This window comes from Palaemon carinicauda, chromosome 36, assembly GCF_036898095.1.
Source record: "Palaemon carinicauda isolate YSFRI2023 chromosome 36, ASM3689809v2, whole genome shotgun sequence".
NCBI classification, from domain to species: Eukaryota; Metazoa; Arthropoda; class Malacostraca; order Decapoda; family Palaemonidae; genus Palaemon; species Palaemon carinicauda.
The window spans coordinates 17673160-17689325 of NC_090760.1; the positions used below are offsets into that span (position 1 = coordinate 17673160).

Here is a 16166-nt window from a genome sequence, read left to right on the forward strand (position 1 = left end):
AGCAACATAAAATCCTCCAAACCTCTAAACAACTGCCAAAACAACAACCTCAAAAACCAATGACTTAAAATTTTCTAATTCTCTAAACAACTGCCAAAACAACAACCTTCAAAACTAATGACATAGAATCCTCCAAATCTCTTAACTGCCAAAACAACAACCTCCAAAACCAATGACATAAAATCCTCCAAATCTCTAAACAACTGCCAAAACAACTTAACCTCTAAAACCGGCGACATAAAATCCTCCAAATCTCTAAACAACTGCCAAAACAACAACGTCCAAAACTAATGACATAAAATCCTCCAAATCTCTAAACAACTGCCAAAACAACAACGTCCAAAACCAATGACATAAAATCCTCCAAATCTCTAAACAACTGCCAAAACAACAACCTCCAAAACCAATAACTTAAAATCCTCTAAATCTCTAAACAACTGCCAAAACAACAAACTCCAAAACTAATGACATAGAATCCTCCAAATCTCTTAACAACTGTCAAAACAACAACCTCCAAAACCAATGACATAGAATCCTCCAAATCTCTAAACAACTGTCAAAACAACAACCTCAAAAACGAATGACAAAATCCTCCAAATCTCTAAACAACTGTCAAAACAACAACCTCAAAAACGAATGACAAAATCCTCCAAATCTCTAAACAACTGTCAAAACAACAACCTCAAAAACGAATGACAAAATCCTCCAAATCTCTAAACAACTGCCAAAACAACAAACTCCAAAACTAATGACATAGAATCCTCCAAATCTCTTAACAACTGCCAAAACAACAACCTCAAAAACTAGCGACAAAATCCTCGAAATCTCTAAAGAACCGCCAAACCAACGACCTTTTCGACCGAGTCACCAGCGCCGGAGACGTGCCAACTTCACAAGAACATACAAATAAAATAACACATCTAATAACACAATTATTTTATTAGATGAAATAATAATCGAAACAATACAAATTCACAAGAAGTAAATAAAAAGGTAGGGGAGGAGTAAAGATGGGGAGAGGAAGGGAAATGGCAAGGAAATATCGAAGAGGAGGGGAGGAGGGGGGGGGGTAAGAAGGAGGGGGAGAGGAGGGCAGGGGTAAAAAAGAAGAAGGGGCATGGAAAGACGGGGAATGGGGTAGAGGAGCAAGGAAAGGGTGGCGAAGGTAAAGGGGAAAATGTAGGAGGAGAGGGCATGAAAAGTGCCCCTCTCCTTCTCTTTCTCTTCCCTTGCCCATCTCTCTTTAAATATGGTGGGGGGTAGCCTACCATGTGGTTTTAGAAGCCTCAATTATGAACACTGTGATAGGCTATCATCCACTGACATACTGTGGGGCAATGCTTCGTCAGCAAGGGAAGTACTCAGTTTCTATTGTTGGCATACCACTTTTTCATAAATAATTAAGAATTTTAAAGAAACAAAGATTGAGTACAACTTACGCAGCACATTCGAAATCACTATACAGGTATAAATGCATCAACTATATAAGACGAACAACAAATAGTAGACAGTGTATCCTGCTGCGGCAGTACAGCTGGAGTGGCTGCCTGGTTGGACGTGGACAGTGATGCTGTTCACGTATCAAATGCGTACCGCACTCAGGGATACCACCATTAAAATTTAGTTTTTTATATTAATATATGAATAGATAGATATATAAAAGTCGATAAATAAAAATCCACAAATAAGTTTATATATTTTTTCTTTACTGCGAGTTCTGCCATATTTTGAATTTTTATTTTTACTTTGATATTTTGAGATTTTGGCGACCCCAGGAAAAGCACTTGGCGACCCCAGGGTTGGGAAACCTGGTGTTAGAATATCCTCTACTTTAGTTTGCTCTCGTATCCATGCTGCTTGTTATCTCTCTTCTTGTTATTCCCATCATTATTCTTTCAATAACACTCTGAGATGTAACTAGCTTATGCTCTAAGGCTTTAGTAAGGCTCCAATTTTCTGATGCTTATGTTAATACTGGTATGACCATCTAAATACTTTTCTATTTAGAGAAAGTGGCATTTTACATCTCGTAATCTCATTTTGTTTACCGAAAGCTCTCCATACCATATTTATCCTTCTTTTAATTTTGGTCTCATGTCCTTGGGAAACACTAACTGTCTGTCCTAAGAATGTATATTCACTAATCTTTAGAGGTTCGTCCATAACTTTTATTTGTTTCCTCTGCAATTTCATTGAATATTATCTTAATTTTACTCTTATTCATTTCCAGTCCTACATTTCTGCTTTCCCTATTAAAATATTCTGAGGTGGTTTGGCCATGTAGAGAGGATTGAAAATGTTCGTTTGCTGAAGAAGGGTATGAGTGCAAGAGTTGGTAGGAGAAGTGCAAGAGGAATCCAAGGTTTGGGTGGGTGGATGGATGGAGTGAAGAAAGCTCTGTAGTGTTAAGCGACGTTCAACTTCTGGCAAGTACCCATACTAGCGTTAAGTATGTTCAACCTTGACCATTCTTCCTGGCAGAACTAAGGATATCAACTATGTCCAGTACCCCTGGCAGGGTTCGTTGAAAATATGGCCAGCACTCCTGACAATATTAGTGATGTTAAAACCAATGGAAGACTCCATTTTCAATGTTTCTGATGTTGAAACTCACCAGGAGTCCTGGCAGTGCTAGTAATTTTGGAAGGGGTAGTGTTCAAGAGGCTAAAACAGGACCAGAAACTCTGGGAATGTTACGGTTGAATAAACTTATGATTATTACTTTTGGTTGTGTGTTGAGGGTATTGATATCTTTTCCAAATACCACTTAGTATTTTTAGCATAGTTACTCTTTGTGATGTTAGGGATGTTGAAACGGTTGCCAGTACTTCTAGCAACATTAAGGATGCTAACAAATTTAAACTAGAGGCGAAGCCTGTGGCTAGTAAATATGGCATTGCTAGGGATGCTTGAAGAGTGACCAATAAGTGTGCTGTAGTAGTTTTAGGGATGTTGAAGTTTTTACCAGTAGGCCTACTTCCTAGCAGGGTTACAGATTTTGAAAAGTTGGCCATTGCTCCTTGAAATGGTAGGGATGTTTAGACTACTTTCTTTCCTTTCTACTGTGTAAGGGATGTGGAAACTGTTGCTGTTCCTGTTGGTTGTATTGGTAAATATTTGGCTAGCTATCCATACTTTGATTAGGATGCTGATGTACTTTATCTCAGAATGTCTTTTATTATTACTATATTACACTTCCAAGTTTTCATCTTCTTGTTTTTATTCTTTTGCGGTCTTCTTGTACGGTGTTCTTGTATCTTCTATTTGCTCTTTAACGTTTTTTTCCTTTTCAATATATATATATATATATATATATATATATATATATATATATATATATATATATATATATATATATATATATATATATATTCCCTTCTGTGACATTCTCTCTGTGGATAAATGCTACTCTGGTTGATTGCTCTGTCTTGTGCTGTGAGATGACTCGTACAATTTCTCTCAGTAAGAATGATTATCCTATTTAGAAATGTACTGTCTACTTTAGATATTTCTCACCTTTCAATTATGAATATTTCTTATATCTTTGTTCGAGGTTTGCAAGTAATGGCCAATCATATTCTGTTTGTAACTGAACTTTGCTGTGACCCACTTGGATTTTTTCTTTTATTTTTGCTAGAACTTCTTTGCAGTATTTCATATTTCAAGTAATTTTTTCGAATGAAACTTTTGTTTTATGGATTAGAATTCCATATTTTATATATTTGCGCAACACTTTCTATTATGTAGGTAACATTTTTTTTTCTAATTAGTACACATATTGATTTACACTATTGTAAAAATTGCAGGGAAAACTGTTATCTTTTAGTATCCGATATAAATTTTCCATTTTTTATATTCCGAAGATTATTCGTTTTCTTTGAATGTTATAATGCTATTCCAAAGTAAACAAGATGTCGTCTTTTCAGGGTACGTTTTGTTTTTGTTTATTCATTTTTTTTTTGTCTGATCGTTTGTGTTTATTTTTCTTATAATCATACTGAAAGATTAATAAAGTGTTATAGAGGATAATGAAGTAAAAAAAAAACTTGAAGATTTTCCCAGAGAAATATAAACGAGAATATATTTGGTTGCTCATTCTTGCTCGTGTCATTTTTGGATTAGAGTGAAATGAAAATAACCTGAAATATGAATGTTATATCCTTTTGATCCTCATTTGTGGTGTAGAATTACCGTTAAACCACATACTTATAACCAGTAAAGTCTATTCAATTAATCTGTTGGCCTACATGAAAAAAATTGAACGTTTTCGCAAAATTAAATTTTCGGAGAAATGTTCTAGTTTCAACTTATGTTAATATTGACAGATTGGTGTTATTTAAACATGGAAATGTATGGGATTATTTTTAACCTGGATTATGTGCATTCACTTTTAGAAAAGTCGAAATCTTACATATGATAATCAGTGCCCTTTAAAAGTAGTAGTATATACATTGATAAGATAATACATATAAAGAATATAGATTTTAAAAGAATATCCCATGTACAAATTTTGTTATTCTTTCAAATAGTTTTTTAGATAAAAAGAATAAGTTCCAAAAAAGTATAGTCAATTCTTTTTAGTGAGGCAGATTTGCACCGACTCGCAAGGGTGCCCCATTAGCTCAGGAAAAGTTTCCTGATCGCTGATTGGTTGGACAAGATTATTCTAACCAATCAGATAACAGGAAACTTTTCCGAGCTAAAAGGGCACCGCTGCGAGTTGGTGCATATCTGCCTCACTAAAAAAAATTGACTATAGTTAGTTCGAAGCAACCCCCAAAATTTCATTGTTTTGGTGCAGCAGAGTTCCTTAAGTATCCTTTTGGTTAATTTCCTTCATAAGCTTATCTGTCTAACTTCTTTGAGCTTTTCTCATTTCATTCAGTAATAATTCTTCAAAATCTGAGTTATATTTCCCTGTTGGAGCCCTTGGGCTTATGGCATCTTACTTTACCAAGTTAGAGTTATAGATTAGTTAGTAATAATAATAATAATATAAAATTACGATAGTTCAAAATTATTCATAGATAAATACAAACCTTTGTTCTTTAATAGGAGTACTTCCTTCTGTAAAGCTGGATACTGTAGTTGAGAGGTGGCGGTAATTAGCTGGACGGTGAGCGCGTATGGCCCGCCCACCTAACAGGCCACTGAGCTCTCGCTTTGCTCTTAGCCGCCAGATAGTACTCGAGTACTTCCGGTGTCATCATCTGACTTAATCTTTTGCTTTTTCTTCTAGAGTAATGTATTGGCAATTCGTGTGTGCAAGGGATATATATTTGTAGCGGTTTCCCGAAGTCCGCTTAGCTTGTTCTTGTTGCACAGCATTCCTGTTTGCTGTTTATTCCTTTGCCTGTGTGGGTTTGTTAGGACAATGACACCGTAATACTAATGAGGTTGGGCTTTGATGTATTCCGTCAATGGAAGAAGGTGCCAAGGTGTTGCTTCTTCGCCCGAAGAAGAATAAGCTATGTCAGATTACAAAGAAATATAGCGTTGTGTCTCCGACCTCTCCCTGTATACTTTGATGACGGTATGTAACAGGAGTGGTGGTATGCACCAAGATCATATCCGGCACTGAGCTCAAGTGCAGTACCAAGATTGTACCCAGCAACCAAGTAGTTCATACCAAGAACATAATCAGCACCAAGCAGTCATGGTAAATGTGTTCTCTTACCTGTTGGTAAAACACTGCTGCCAAGTATGAAGGAGAAATGTGCCGCCCTTTTTCTTAACTAAATTGTTTTCCCAATCCCCAAAAAGGCACTAAGGTCAATTCAACTGGTTGTGCTTTTTCATCATAAAGTTCCTACTGTGGTCTCTTACCTTGTGAGAGTGTCGTCACCAGCCTGCCCGGCTCCATAGAAGGCTTACTTCAAGTTCTTCCTTCTATTCTAGCTCATCATTGTGAGAAAAACTTTACTGCTACTTCTAGAGGAGAAAAAGCAGGTGGTCATTAAAAGACTTCCAGAAAGAACAATTGTTAGGGGTTACATACAAGTAATTCCTATCGTTTTTCTCCTTATGGGAGAGACCATGTAGTACCATGAGCCTCCCTTCATGATTAAATGCTGAAAGTTATCCCATAGTGGGAAGAAAAGTTGGTGCACTCAACTCTTGGAAGGTGTATGATAGTTCACATGCCGTTTAACTGTTCCTGGATGATATCTCCCTATCTCTATCGGGAGAGAGAGGAAAGCTGTGCGTTCTGAAAGTTGTCCCTTAGCAGGAAGAAATATTGGTGCCGTCTCGTACCTGTGTTTGGTTCTGTACTGGGAGGGATACATGTTGTAAATTGGTCCTTAGTGGGAAGAAATGTCGATGCAGACACACTTCGTCTCTACCTTAATGCAATGGCATCGAATGAGTGTTGCTTCTTCGCCCGAAGAAGAATAAGCTATGTCAGATTACAAAGAAATATAGCGGTGTGTCTCCGACCTCTCCCTGTATACTTTGATGACGGTATGTAACAGGAGTGGTGGTATGCACCAAGATCATATCCGGCACTGAGCTCAAGTGCAGTACCAAGATTGTACCCAGCAACCAAGTAGTTCATACCAAGAACATAATCAGCACCAAGCAGTCATGGTAAATGTGTTCTCTTAACTGTTGGTAAAACACTGTTTTGTAAGTGACCAAGCTCTCATGCCTTTGTCTGGGCTAAAAGGCACCATCCTCTTTCCAGTCCTTCTTCCTTTACGAAGACAGCTCTCCTCACGCAAGGTCTTCATGCATACAGGTTTGGACTATACTGCCTTCCAAATGCTCAATTTTTACAATCCGTGATCGTGAACATAATGACCTCAATGAAGAGTGTGATGACTGGCAGATCTTTTCAATATCTTCCTATGATATGAGGCCATTTATGTCAAGATCTTCCCAAGTTATGAGGCCGGTCTGTGTCACAAGATCCTCCCATGCTGCGAGATCAGACAACTGCAAACGATTTTCCCATTCACCATAGTGTTTTGAATCAAAACAGGTGACTTCCCATGACCGAGCAACTTTCCATAATAGTTACTTTTTGTTTATGAGTACAGTATCTCCCCCATCTTCCCATGCGAGAAGATGAATTAAAATTTATATTAGGCCTATTCTCCACTCAGGATTTTTCTTGACAGTCTACCAGACCTAGCTAGTGACCTAGCCTATCACTTGCCTCATCTTCTTTCCCAGGTCGTTACAAGGTGGACGGGAGTTGTCCTTTTTTCTCCTATACATGACCGAAGTGCTTGGACAGTTTTAGTGGAAAAAGTAAACCAACCAGTTTGGTTATATGGACCTTTCCCTCCAAAGGACAAGTCTCCTATTAAAGGACAAAAGTTTGTCATCTAAAAAAAGGTTTACTATGGCGTGAGTTGGTCATGACTGATGAAGAATCAGAGGATCTGACAGCCAATATAGAAGCTTCTATTCTCCCAGGCATCAGGTGAATAGGCTTTGGCATGAAGCTGGCAGCCCATTCTTACTCAGGCTGTGCTTCCGTTCGAATGTCTAGCCCATAAAATTTTTTTTTTGTGTGAATTACTTTTTCTCTTGTCTTTTCAGCATGAATGCAAAGCAAGTGTGTGTGATGAGGATGTCCTGGTGTTGAAGGACGACCTTGTGGGACTTTTATGAGTCTTCTAGACATGGATGCTTGTCCTTTGTGTTTAACGTGTGATAGACATCGGTGCACATCAGAATCCCCTTGTGTTGTGTAGAAGGAGTGGTTACCCGATTGGAGAAATTTCACGATAGGAAGAAAAGAAATCAAAGCGAGACTTCTCCTAAGATTGCATCTGCTTTGAAGGTGAATAAGATGCTTATATCTCCTATTCTAAATCTTGAAATTTCCCTGCCTGAGCCTTTGTCATCAGGTCACGTACAAGATCAGCTGACGAAGGACTGCAGCCATGTGTTTCTCCAAGTCTATCTTAAGATGCAGATTCTTCTGCCCCCCATAGCATGGCTGGGGATCCTGCATTAGAGGCTGATCCTCTTGCTACGTCTTTGTCTCCAGTCTTTTGGAGCTATTGCTTTCACCACCTATCTGACCTGGGTTCTCAAAGTGAATACTTGGGCTATATGCTACTGAGCTCACCTTTGGTCTTTTTGAACAATTACTGTATCACCTGAGCACCCTCCATCAAAATCCTCACCCAAGTCCTTACCATCGCCATTCTTGATGTCTTAATTCTCTGGTGTCTTATTCCTTGTCACCTCCTACAAAAATGTCTGGCCTTCCACTTACGCCTAAGGGCTGAAAGTCCAATACAATACTCATAGGACAATAGTAAAAGCATGTCAGGGGTATGTTTTCTGAAAGTGCTGTTGAGGGTGGCAGGTCAGGTGAAGGACTGTGATATCAGAGTCGTGAGAAACTGTCCAGGTCAGAGCACCAGCACTTTGTAGATGAAAGCGTAGTTGCGTCGTCCGCTCTCCCACAAGATTCAGGTGATCCAGGTGCATCCCTCTACCTACAGTTTGGGGGAGCACATGGTGCGTCCGTCTACCTACAGTTGGGGGGATTGCATGGCTCGTCCGCCAAATTGCAGTTGTTCCGGCACCAAATACAAACCTTTCAGGTCTTTACTATGGACATACATTTCAGCGACAGCTGAAACTAGCTGTAAAACTTTTAGCAAGGTATTACTCCCATCTGCTGGTTAGCGTGGGCCAGCGGGAGGTAGACCCTCCGCCCTGCTCACTCATGCAGTGGCCAACCTTCTGCTCACCTTCGTTCCCATAGCTTCAGCGTTGGATGAGAGCAGAGGCATACTGAGGAGGATGATTTCCCCACCTGAGGATTCCTCCGATAGGATTGGGTTCCTCCATGGATTCCTCTGATGGGATTAGATTCTCCCATTCATTCTCCACAATTTCTTTGGAGCTTAATGGAGAAGGAGTTACGGGATTGCTTGTAGATCCTGCTCTTTCCCATCGTATGCTCAGGGTACAAATCAAGTCTCTTGAGCAAATTCCCTTCGCGGTTATTGCCGCAGATGGTGATGCCTGCTCTCCCATCGTTCCTTAGAGTACAAGTCTCATGAGCAACATTTCTTTGGGGTCATTGCTGCAGATGGTGATGTTGCCCACTGCATGCGGTCACCGCTTCTCCCATCAACAAGTCTCGTAGGGACACAACAAAGCTCTTGGAGCTTTATGAAGCCAAGCCCTTTGGGATGTGTGCCTCATTATTTGTAACCACTTACAAGAGCGAAAACTCTCTTAGGCTATATCCATTTGGGATTATTACCTACATCATACCTCATTGAGGGTACAACAATGCTCATGTACCTTTAAAAGGCCAGGAACTTCGGGACCTGGCCTCGGTTTCAAACTCTTACAAGAAAGAAGCTTCTTTTATGAATGACAAGCCTTATTTGCTAGAGTGCTTGTCCCTTCAACTAATAAGGTTAGAGGGCAAGGAGCTCAGAGGGCTACCATCTACGAGGAGCTCGGAGCTCTACCATCCATAAGCTCAGAGTAGGAGCTCGGAGTGCCACCATCGACGAGGAGCAGTTCGTAGCTCGGAGTGCCACCATCCACGAGGAGGAGCTCGGAGTGCCACCATCCACGAGGAGGAGCTCGGAGTGCCACCATCCACGAGGAGGAGCTCGGAGTGCCACCATCCACGAGGAGGAGCTCGGAGTGCCACCATCCACGAGGAGGAGCTCGGAGTGCCACCATCCACGAGGAGGAGCTCGGAGTGCCACCATCCACGAGGAGGAGCTCGGAGTGCCACCATCCACGAGGAGGAGCTCGGAGTGCCACCATCCACGAGGAGGAGCTCGGAGTGCCACCATCCACGAGGAGGAGCTCGGAGTGCCAGCATCCACGAGGAGGAGCTCGGAGTGCCACCATCCACGAGGAGCTCGGAGTGTTACATGGACGCGGAGCTCTCGAGTGCTACCATCTACAAGGAGCTAGGAGGTGCTCAGAGCGCTACCATCTAGGAGGTGCTCAGAGCGCTACCATCTAGGAGGAGCTCAGAGCGCTACCATCTAGGAGGAGCTCAGAGCGCTACCATCTAGGAGGAGCTCAGAGCGCTACCATCTAGGAGGAGCTCAGAGCGCTACCATCTAGGAGGAGCTCAGAGCGCTACCATCTAGGAGGAGCTCAGAGCGCTACCATCTAGGAGGAGCTCAGAGCGCTACCATCTAGGAGGAGCTCAGAGCGCTACCATCTAGGAGGAGCTCAGAGCGCTACCATCTAGGAGGAGCTCAGAGCGCTACCATCTAGGAGGAGCTCAGAGCGCTACCATCTAGGAGGAGCTCAGAGCGCTACCATCTAGGAGGAGCTCAGAGCGCTACCATCTAGGAGGAGCTCAGAGCGCTACCATCTAGGAGGAGCTCAGAGCGCTACCATCTAGGAGGAGCTCAGAGCGCTACCATCTAGGAGGAGCTCAGAGCGCTACCATCTAGGAGGAGCTCAGAGCGCTACCATCTAGGAGGAGCTCAGAGTACTGATATCTACGAGCTTACCTACTCGCTCTCCCTCACTGGAAATTCAACAATTGAGCGAGTTCATCGCTCAACCACTCTTACCACAACATTGTGGAGAATAACTGCAGTGTGTGTTTAATGCACTCTTCATTCTATGCGCATAATACCTCACTCACCCACTGGCGACTTCTTGTATAGCCCACAAGTACTGTGAGAACAGCGCAACTCTATTCAATACATCTTATAAATTCCGTCCTCTCACTATGAGTAAGCAGTAACTACTGTATGCAAGTGTTAGCTCACTATACAAAAGAGAGATTTCACGCACATACGGATGCTCAACCATCTCGTTAGAGCTTGCCGGCGTTTTGCCAGTGCTTGCTAGCGTTTGCTAGCGCTCGCCATCACTCGCTAATGTTCGCAGCGTACAGGTAAACTCACTAGTGACGGGCAATTCTTTTCAACTACTGTACTGTATAGGTAGAAGTGTTGTCCTTGCATTCCTTTCAAGGGGAATCATGGCTGCTCTGCCAATCTTATAATATATACTAGCCTTTATTGTTATTACTATTTACTAAGCTACAATCCTTGTTGGGAAAGCAGGATGCTATAAGCCCGGGGGCTCCAACAGGTAAAATAGCCCAGTGAGGAAAGGAAGCAAGGAAAAATAAAATATTTTAAGAACAGTAACATTAAAAAAAATATTTCATATATAAACTATAAAAACTTCAACAAAATAAGAGGAAGAGAAATAAGATAGAATAGTGTACCTGAGTGTACCCTCAAGCAAGACGACAAATAGTGTCAACTAACTCTGTGGGCCATGACCCATTATAACTTATTTCCTTGGGTAATGGGATGCAAGGATGACAGGCACCAGGTTATCCTCTTACCACACTGTGCACAACCATACCGCTTTATTTGCCAATCATAGGGTCAATGAGACTACCTCCTTAACCCCCTCTCCATCTAAGGAAGCCTACCATTTTTAAATTACGAAGGTTTGTTTCACGTAGGAAAAAATTTAATTCCCTTTGTATCCACCCTGCAAGTCCCAGACGGGAACCAGAGCCTGTACACTTGAAGCTCAGGCGGATACAGGCTGCTAGATCATCTATGATTCTTCATCGACAGTGATCAGCTCGTGCCAGAGTAAACCCTTTTTAAATAACTTTGGTTGTATAGCTTGGAAAAATAAAATTTATAATTTGTGATATTTGTGTAGGAACAATTCACAAATTTTCAAAGTAATTTGTGTTTTTCCTATACAGTATATACAAGTCAGAGTCCTTTAAGACACATTTCCCATGTCAACCACCTCACAAGTCTTGGTTTTAAAGTCAAAGGGAGAGCTCTGTGGCCTTTACAGTGTCCTGGCTGAGCTAGCTTACCACCACTATAACAGCCATATCCAGCTTTGCTGAAAGTGTACTGTACTGTACTATTAAAAGACTGCGATTTTAAAGATTTATGATTTTATACATTTTAGTGAGAGTTTTTAAACTGGTATTCCGGAATAAGCTTGCTTACCCTTGCCAATAACTCTAGAATTGACTGTGATCCACCACATCTGATTAACTATGAGGTAATTAGAAAATCTTGATTGGATTCACACTTGTTGCTCCTACCTTTCAAGAAAATAAGTATCAGTCTTTTTGTTAACTATAATATGAAGAGTTTCCTTGATAGGTTATTGCTTTTGATATTGAAGATGTATACAGTATTGCTTGAATGATTGAGAAAAATGCATGTAGGCCTTAATTCATGGGCATGTCTTCAGGTCATGGTAAAGAACCTAAGGACTCATGACTATGGCTATTGTAACTAGGATTGGCTTGAGGCCAGGTTACTTCAGGACAAAAAGCTTCTGGTGGGCATAGGACATTCTTGGTTGGGGCATAAATAGGAATAGAATAAGCAGCCTAAAAAACCTACGTAGAATCTCTTATGATCTACCCAAGAAGAAAAATTAGAACAGCTAAAAGAATACTTATCAGATTTACTGTATAATAAAACAAACATCGGTTTCATTTAAAGTATTTTATTAAATAAATAATATTTGAAACATTTACAGTGAACAGGTAAACAAGGAAAGGTATGGAAACCTTTGTCAGATTCTCTCATTAAAATACTATATTTTTCTCATGCAACAACACGGTACTGTACTATAATATCGACTCCAGCATTGGAAGAAATTTTTCAACTAATGAGGATACAATTCAATCATTTACAATACTGTGATAGCAATATCACATTACACTTCCTTTATCACAATTTATTGCAGGTATGAAGGTTATTGGACCGTATGTTTTGTGTATGGATATCATTTAAAATTCAATATAAAAAATATTTATTTTTCGTTACCGTAAAGTAGTTTTATGGTTATAGGTCAAGATGATAATTTAAGGTTAATCCTGATATTTCAAGACAATTTTAAGTACTTAAAATGGAATATTTTAAGCTGCAGTAGTTTATAAACCCCTCTAAACATTCTGTACAGTACTGCTATTTCCTATAAGACACAGATCTGGCTAAATAGAATATGAAATTATTAGCTTTTAGTTGTGATAATCATATTTTAACCGGACATTAGAAATATTTTATTCAGACTAATTTTCACCATAGGCAAACTATAATCATGGGAGTTTTTATTTATGTAATGTTGTGCCAGATAAAACAAGTCCTGAGTCATAATTATTATAGATATGGCATTAGATAATCATGTGCCTGATTTATCTTAACTTTAACTTAAAATTTTAAGAGATAAAAATATTTTCCTTAAAAATCAAAGTACAAATCCAGATCATAAAAATAGTTAAAACCTAAAACCTACTTCTAATTTATTTCAAACTTGAGACATTTCCCTTTTGAGAATACAGCTAGATTCAATGTTGTATAACAAACAAATAAGAATGAATAACAAACGAAAGTATTATTTGTAAATGTAAGTGTTGCATCTCTTGGAATATTTGACAATCAATTACTTTATATTCAAATAACTTGTACAGAGTACAATACCTTGCAAGAGTTATTACTGCTTTAAGCAAGAATTTTACTGTATATATGATATAATTCAAAGCTAAGATCTGACACTAGGGCCAAGAGGGATCTTCAGTGCTAAAGATTTCTTGTGCTTGGGCAAAAGGAATGAAGCTGCATAAATTCATTATTGTTACAAAGATTATGTGATACTGTATATTTAAATTAACTTTTATGCAATATTCATTTTATATAAAGTACTCTGGCTAGGTATCCAAATTTCATCCTACTTCACTAACTGTGATTCCAAAACTGTAATAAATTTGTAGTTCCATTCTGAAATACGTAGATACTTTTCATGAAAAGCCATCATTGCAACATTCCTTTACAAATTTTCCTTCATAATTACTGGTAAGCCATGAGAAACACTTACCCAAACGGGTTCTAGCTATACAGTTGCCTTTTGTAAGGCGTACCAAATGTACAGTAGTAAATGTTTTTAGTTCTCCAAAACACTTTCTGAAGTCCTCCAAAACCATTATACACCTCTCCATAACAATTTGAGTTTGAGAAGCATTAAAACTTTCTAAAACATTCAAAGTGTTCGTGTATTCGTCTAAAACAATATAAAAACATATCTTGTGACTCGCCATTAACAGATCAGTGTCTTGCAATGCTTCAAGTAAACAAGTGGTTGTCAACTAGGGGCCAGCCCTATTTTTTTACTTTTATGAAAAACATAGTCTAGAACACTTATTTCTGTCTAATGCTTTCCGTAAAAAAAAGAGGAGTCGTATGATAAATAAGTAATATGGTGAATAACTCTTCCATTGCACGAATGGGCACCTTTAGTGACGATGTAACTCAGGGTCACTGGATTAGCGCTGCATTCCTTGGCGGATTATTTCTGTAAAGAAAAGAAATTTTATAGTTTTTCTAACAATGGATTCTTACAAAATCTAAAATTGTGACATTTAAAAGAAAACTTTATTATTCATTTAAAGAATGTTTATATTTGTGTAACCAGATTTTTCTACCTGGCTGGTTTATTCACAGCACCTGGGATGAGATATTGTTCTTATATTTACATTTTACATACCTTTACATGCCCTTTGTTTTCAACAGTTTAACTAGTTTAGAATAACACTTTTTCTATGTATCCACATTACTATACCTTGTCTTGGCTCCCTCTCTGATTTAAAACCTTTCTTTAAATAAAAAAAAATACAGTACCAGAGATCTTTACACTTGGGTAACTAAAACAGTCTATGCTTCACTGCAAATGTCATTTGCTATTTCAGCTTTGACAAATATATACTACTTTATAAAAATAAGTATGGCTATTGGCTCAAATTTAAACTTGACTTTGTGTTGTTTGCCCTTTCAAGGCTTACATTTTCATTTTAATCTACTTCTAAGCCAATTTCTTTAGTGGTACACTACTTTCAAGTAGGGTAAGGTCTTGAACACAGATTCATGCAGAGAAGAAGGTCTCTGTATGACTCCTACTGTACAGCAATTCAGAATTTCATTAGTTTATGTGCATTTTCCTTATTGAAGCCTCTATTGGTTTCAGTGATTTTATAGATGATTTAGTTAACAGTATGAACCCACATGCGAGTGTTACTCTCACAAAGGGACATTTAGGAAGAAGGAAGTAAATGTCTGTTCTTATTGTTTCATTCCTTTCTTTAAGTGGCAGTGGTCATTTTGAATTTCTACTGATTTCTTGACATCTATTACAGCATCCTTCCATTGTGTCGAATGCTTCTAATGCAGATATTGGTCCTTAGTTGTCAATAGGTGTCTCCAGGTGATTTGCATCACATCCAATGCAGACTACTCTTTACTCAATCCTTCACATAATATTGGAATGTAGGACTATCCACAAACTATTTCTCCATTCTAGATAAAAACCACTATATGGATAGTGGTACAAGTTAGTGATGTTAAATTCAATTAGAGTAGATTTAAATCTAGGAAAAATATGCTGTCAATGACCAGTGATGGGCCCTAACAGTACCACCATTGGCTTTGTCATAAAGAAAAATTACATATGCGTGACTAATCGTCCTGGTACGTATAGGAGGCGGAAATGGCAAATGTTGGTTATTTTCCGCTGCTGGTAAATTAGCCATGTTAGAAAAGCATGGCTCCATCCAGGAGTATCTTGAATAATTAAGTAGGGAACAGCTGTAGTACTGTAGTTGCCAGTCTTTGCTGGAGGCCAGGTCAGCCTGGCTACCACTTCCAACATATCTGTAGTAGATGTCCTACACTTTCTTTTAAGTGTTGGTTTTCCTCATATTTTTAGCCCTTTTAAGAACAAAGTTTAGAGAGTTTTCTCGCTTTCTCGGTGAACTTAATTGCCTATTTCTGGGCTCAATCCCTGTGCCGCGCAGTGAAATGCTCCTTAAGCACCATTTCAAAGGAATATAACTGCTAATATTACCAGAGAAAAAATGTAAAGGAATGCTAGGTTGAACTAGCTCGCTCACCTAATGGTGTCGGTATAGACTGGGGCGAAATACCAGAGGTCTCGTACCATTTAGATTTCTCCTCTTCGAAATCCCCCAATAGTGAGGTGCCGTTCAACAACATTGAGATTGTTTCGCTAGTTCAAGGAGCTTTAATTTCGACCATCTCACTTATTATTAGTAAAACCTTTTGTTTTATTACGCTCCACCTAGTTTTACGTTTGGTTCGAGTGGGACTCTCGCGTATTTTGTTGTTTTTACTGTTCGATCTACCGCTTCAGTA

The 16166-nt window shown here is 39.2% G+C and overlaps 2 protein-coding genes and 1 long non-coding RNA gene across 7 annotated transcripts in view; 1 reads left to right on the forward strand and 2 right to left on the reverse strand.

Annotated features, from left to right (window-relative positions):
* LOC137628253 (uncharacterized) overlaps positions 1-1529 on the reverse strand; it is a 52456-nt gene extending 50927 nt beyond the window's left edge. The window contains exon 1 of the mRNA XM_068359420.1: positions 1440-1529. Coding sequence (XP_068215521.1) covers positions 1440-1448 — 9 coding nt within the window. The 5' untranslated portion in view covers positions 1449-1529. The remainder of the gene's footprint in view (positions 1-1439) is intronic.
* LOC137628785 (uncharacterized) overlaps positions 1-16166 on the forward strand; it is a 146778-nt gene that overhangs the window by 93975 nt on the left and 36637 nt on the right. The gene's annotated exons all lie outside the window — the stretch shown is intronic.
* Positions 12453-16166, reverse strand: part of LOC137628783 (L-asparaginase 1-like) — a 303952-nt gene continuing 300238 nt past the window's right edge. For all 4 annotated transcript variants that reach the window (XM_068359997.1, XM_068359999.1, XM_068359996.1 and 1 more), the window contains one exon: positions 12453-14313. In XM_068359997.1, the coding sequence (XP_068216098.1) occupies positions 14285-14313 (29 nt within the window). In that variant the 3' untranslated portion in view covers positions 12453-14284. The remainder of the gene's footprint in view (positions 14314-16166) is intronic.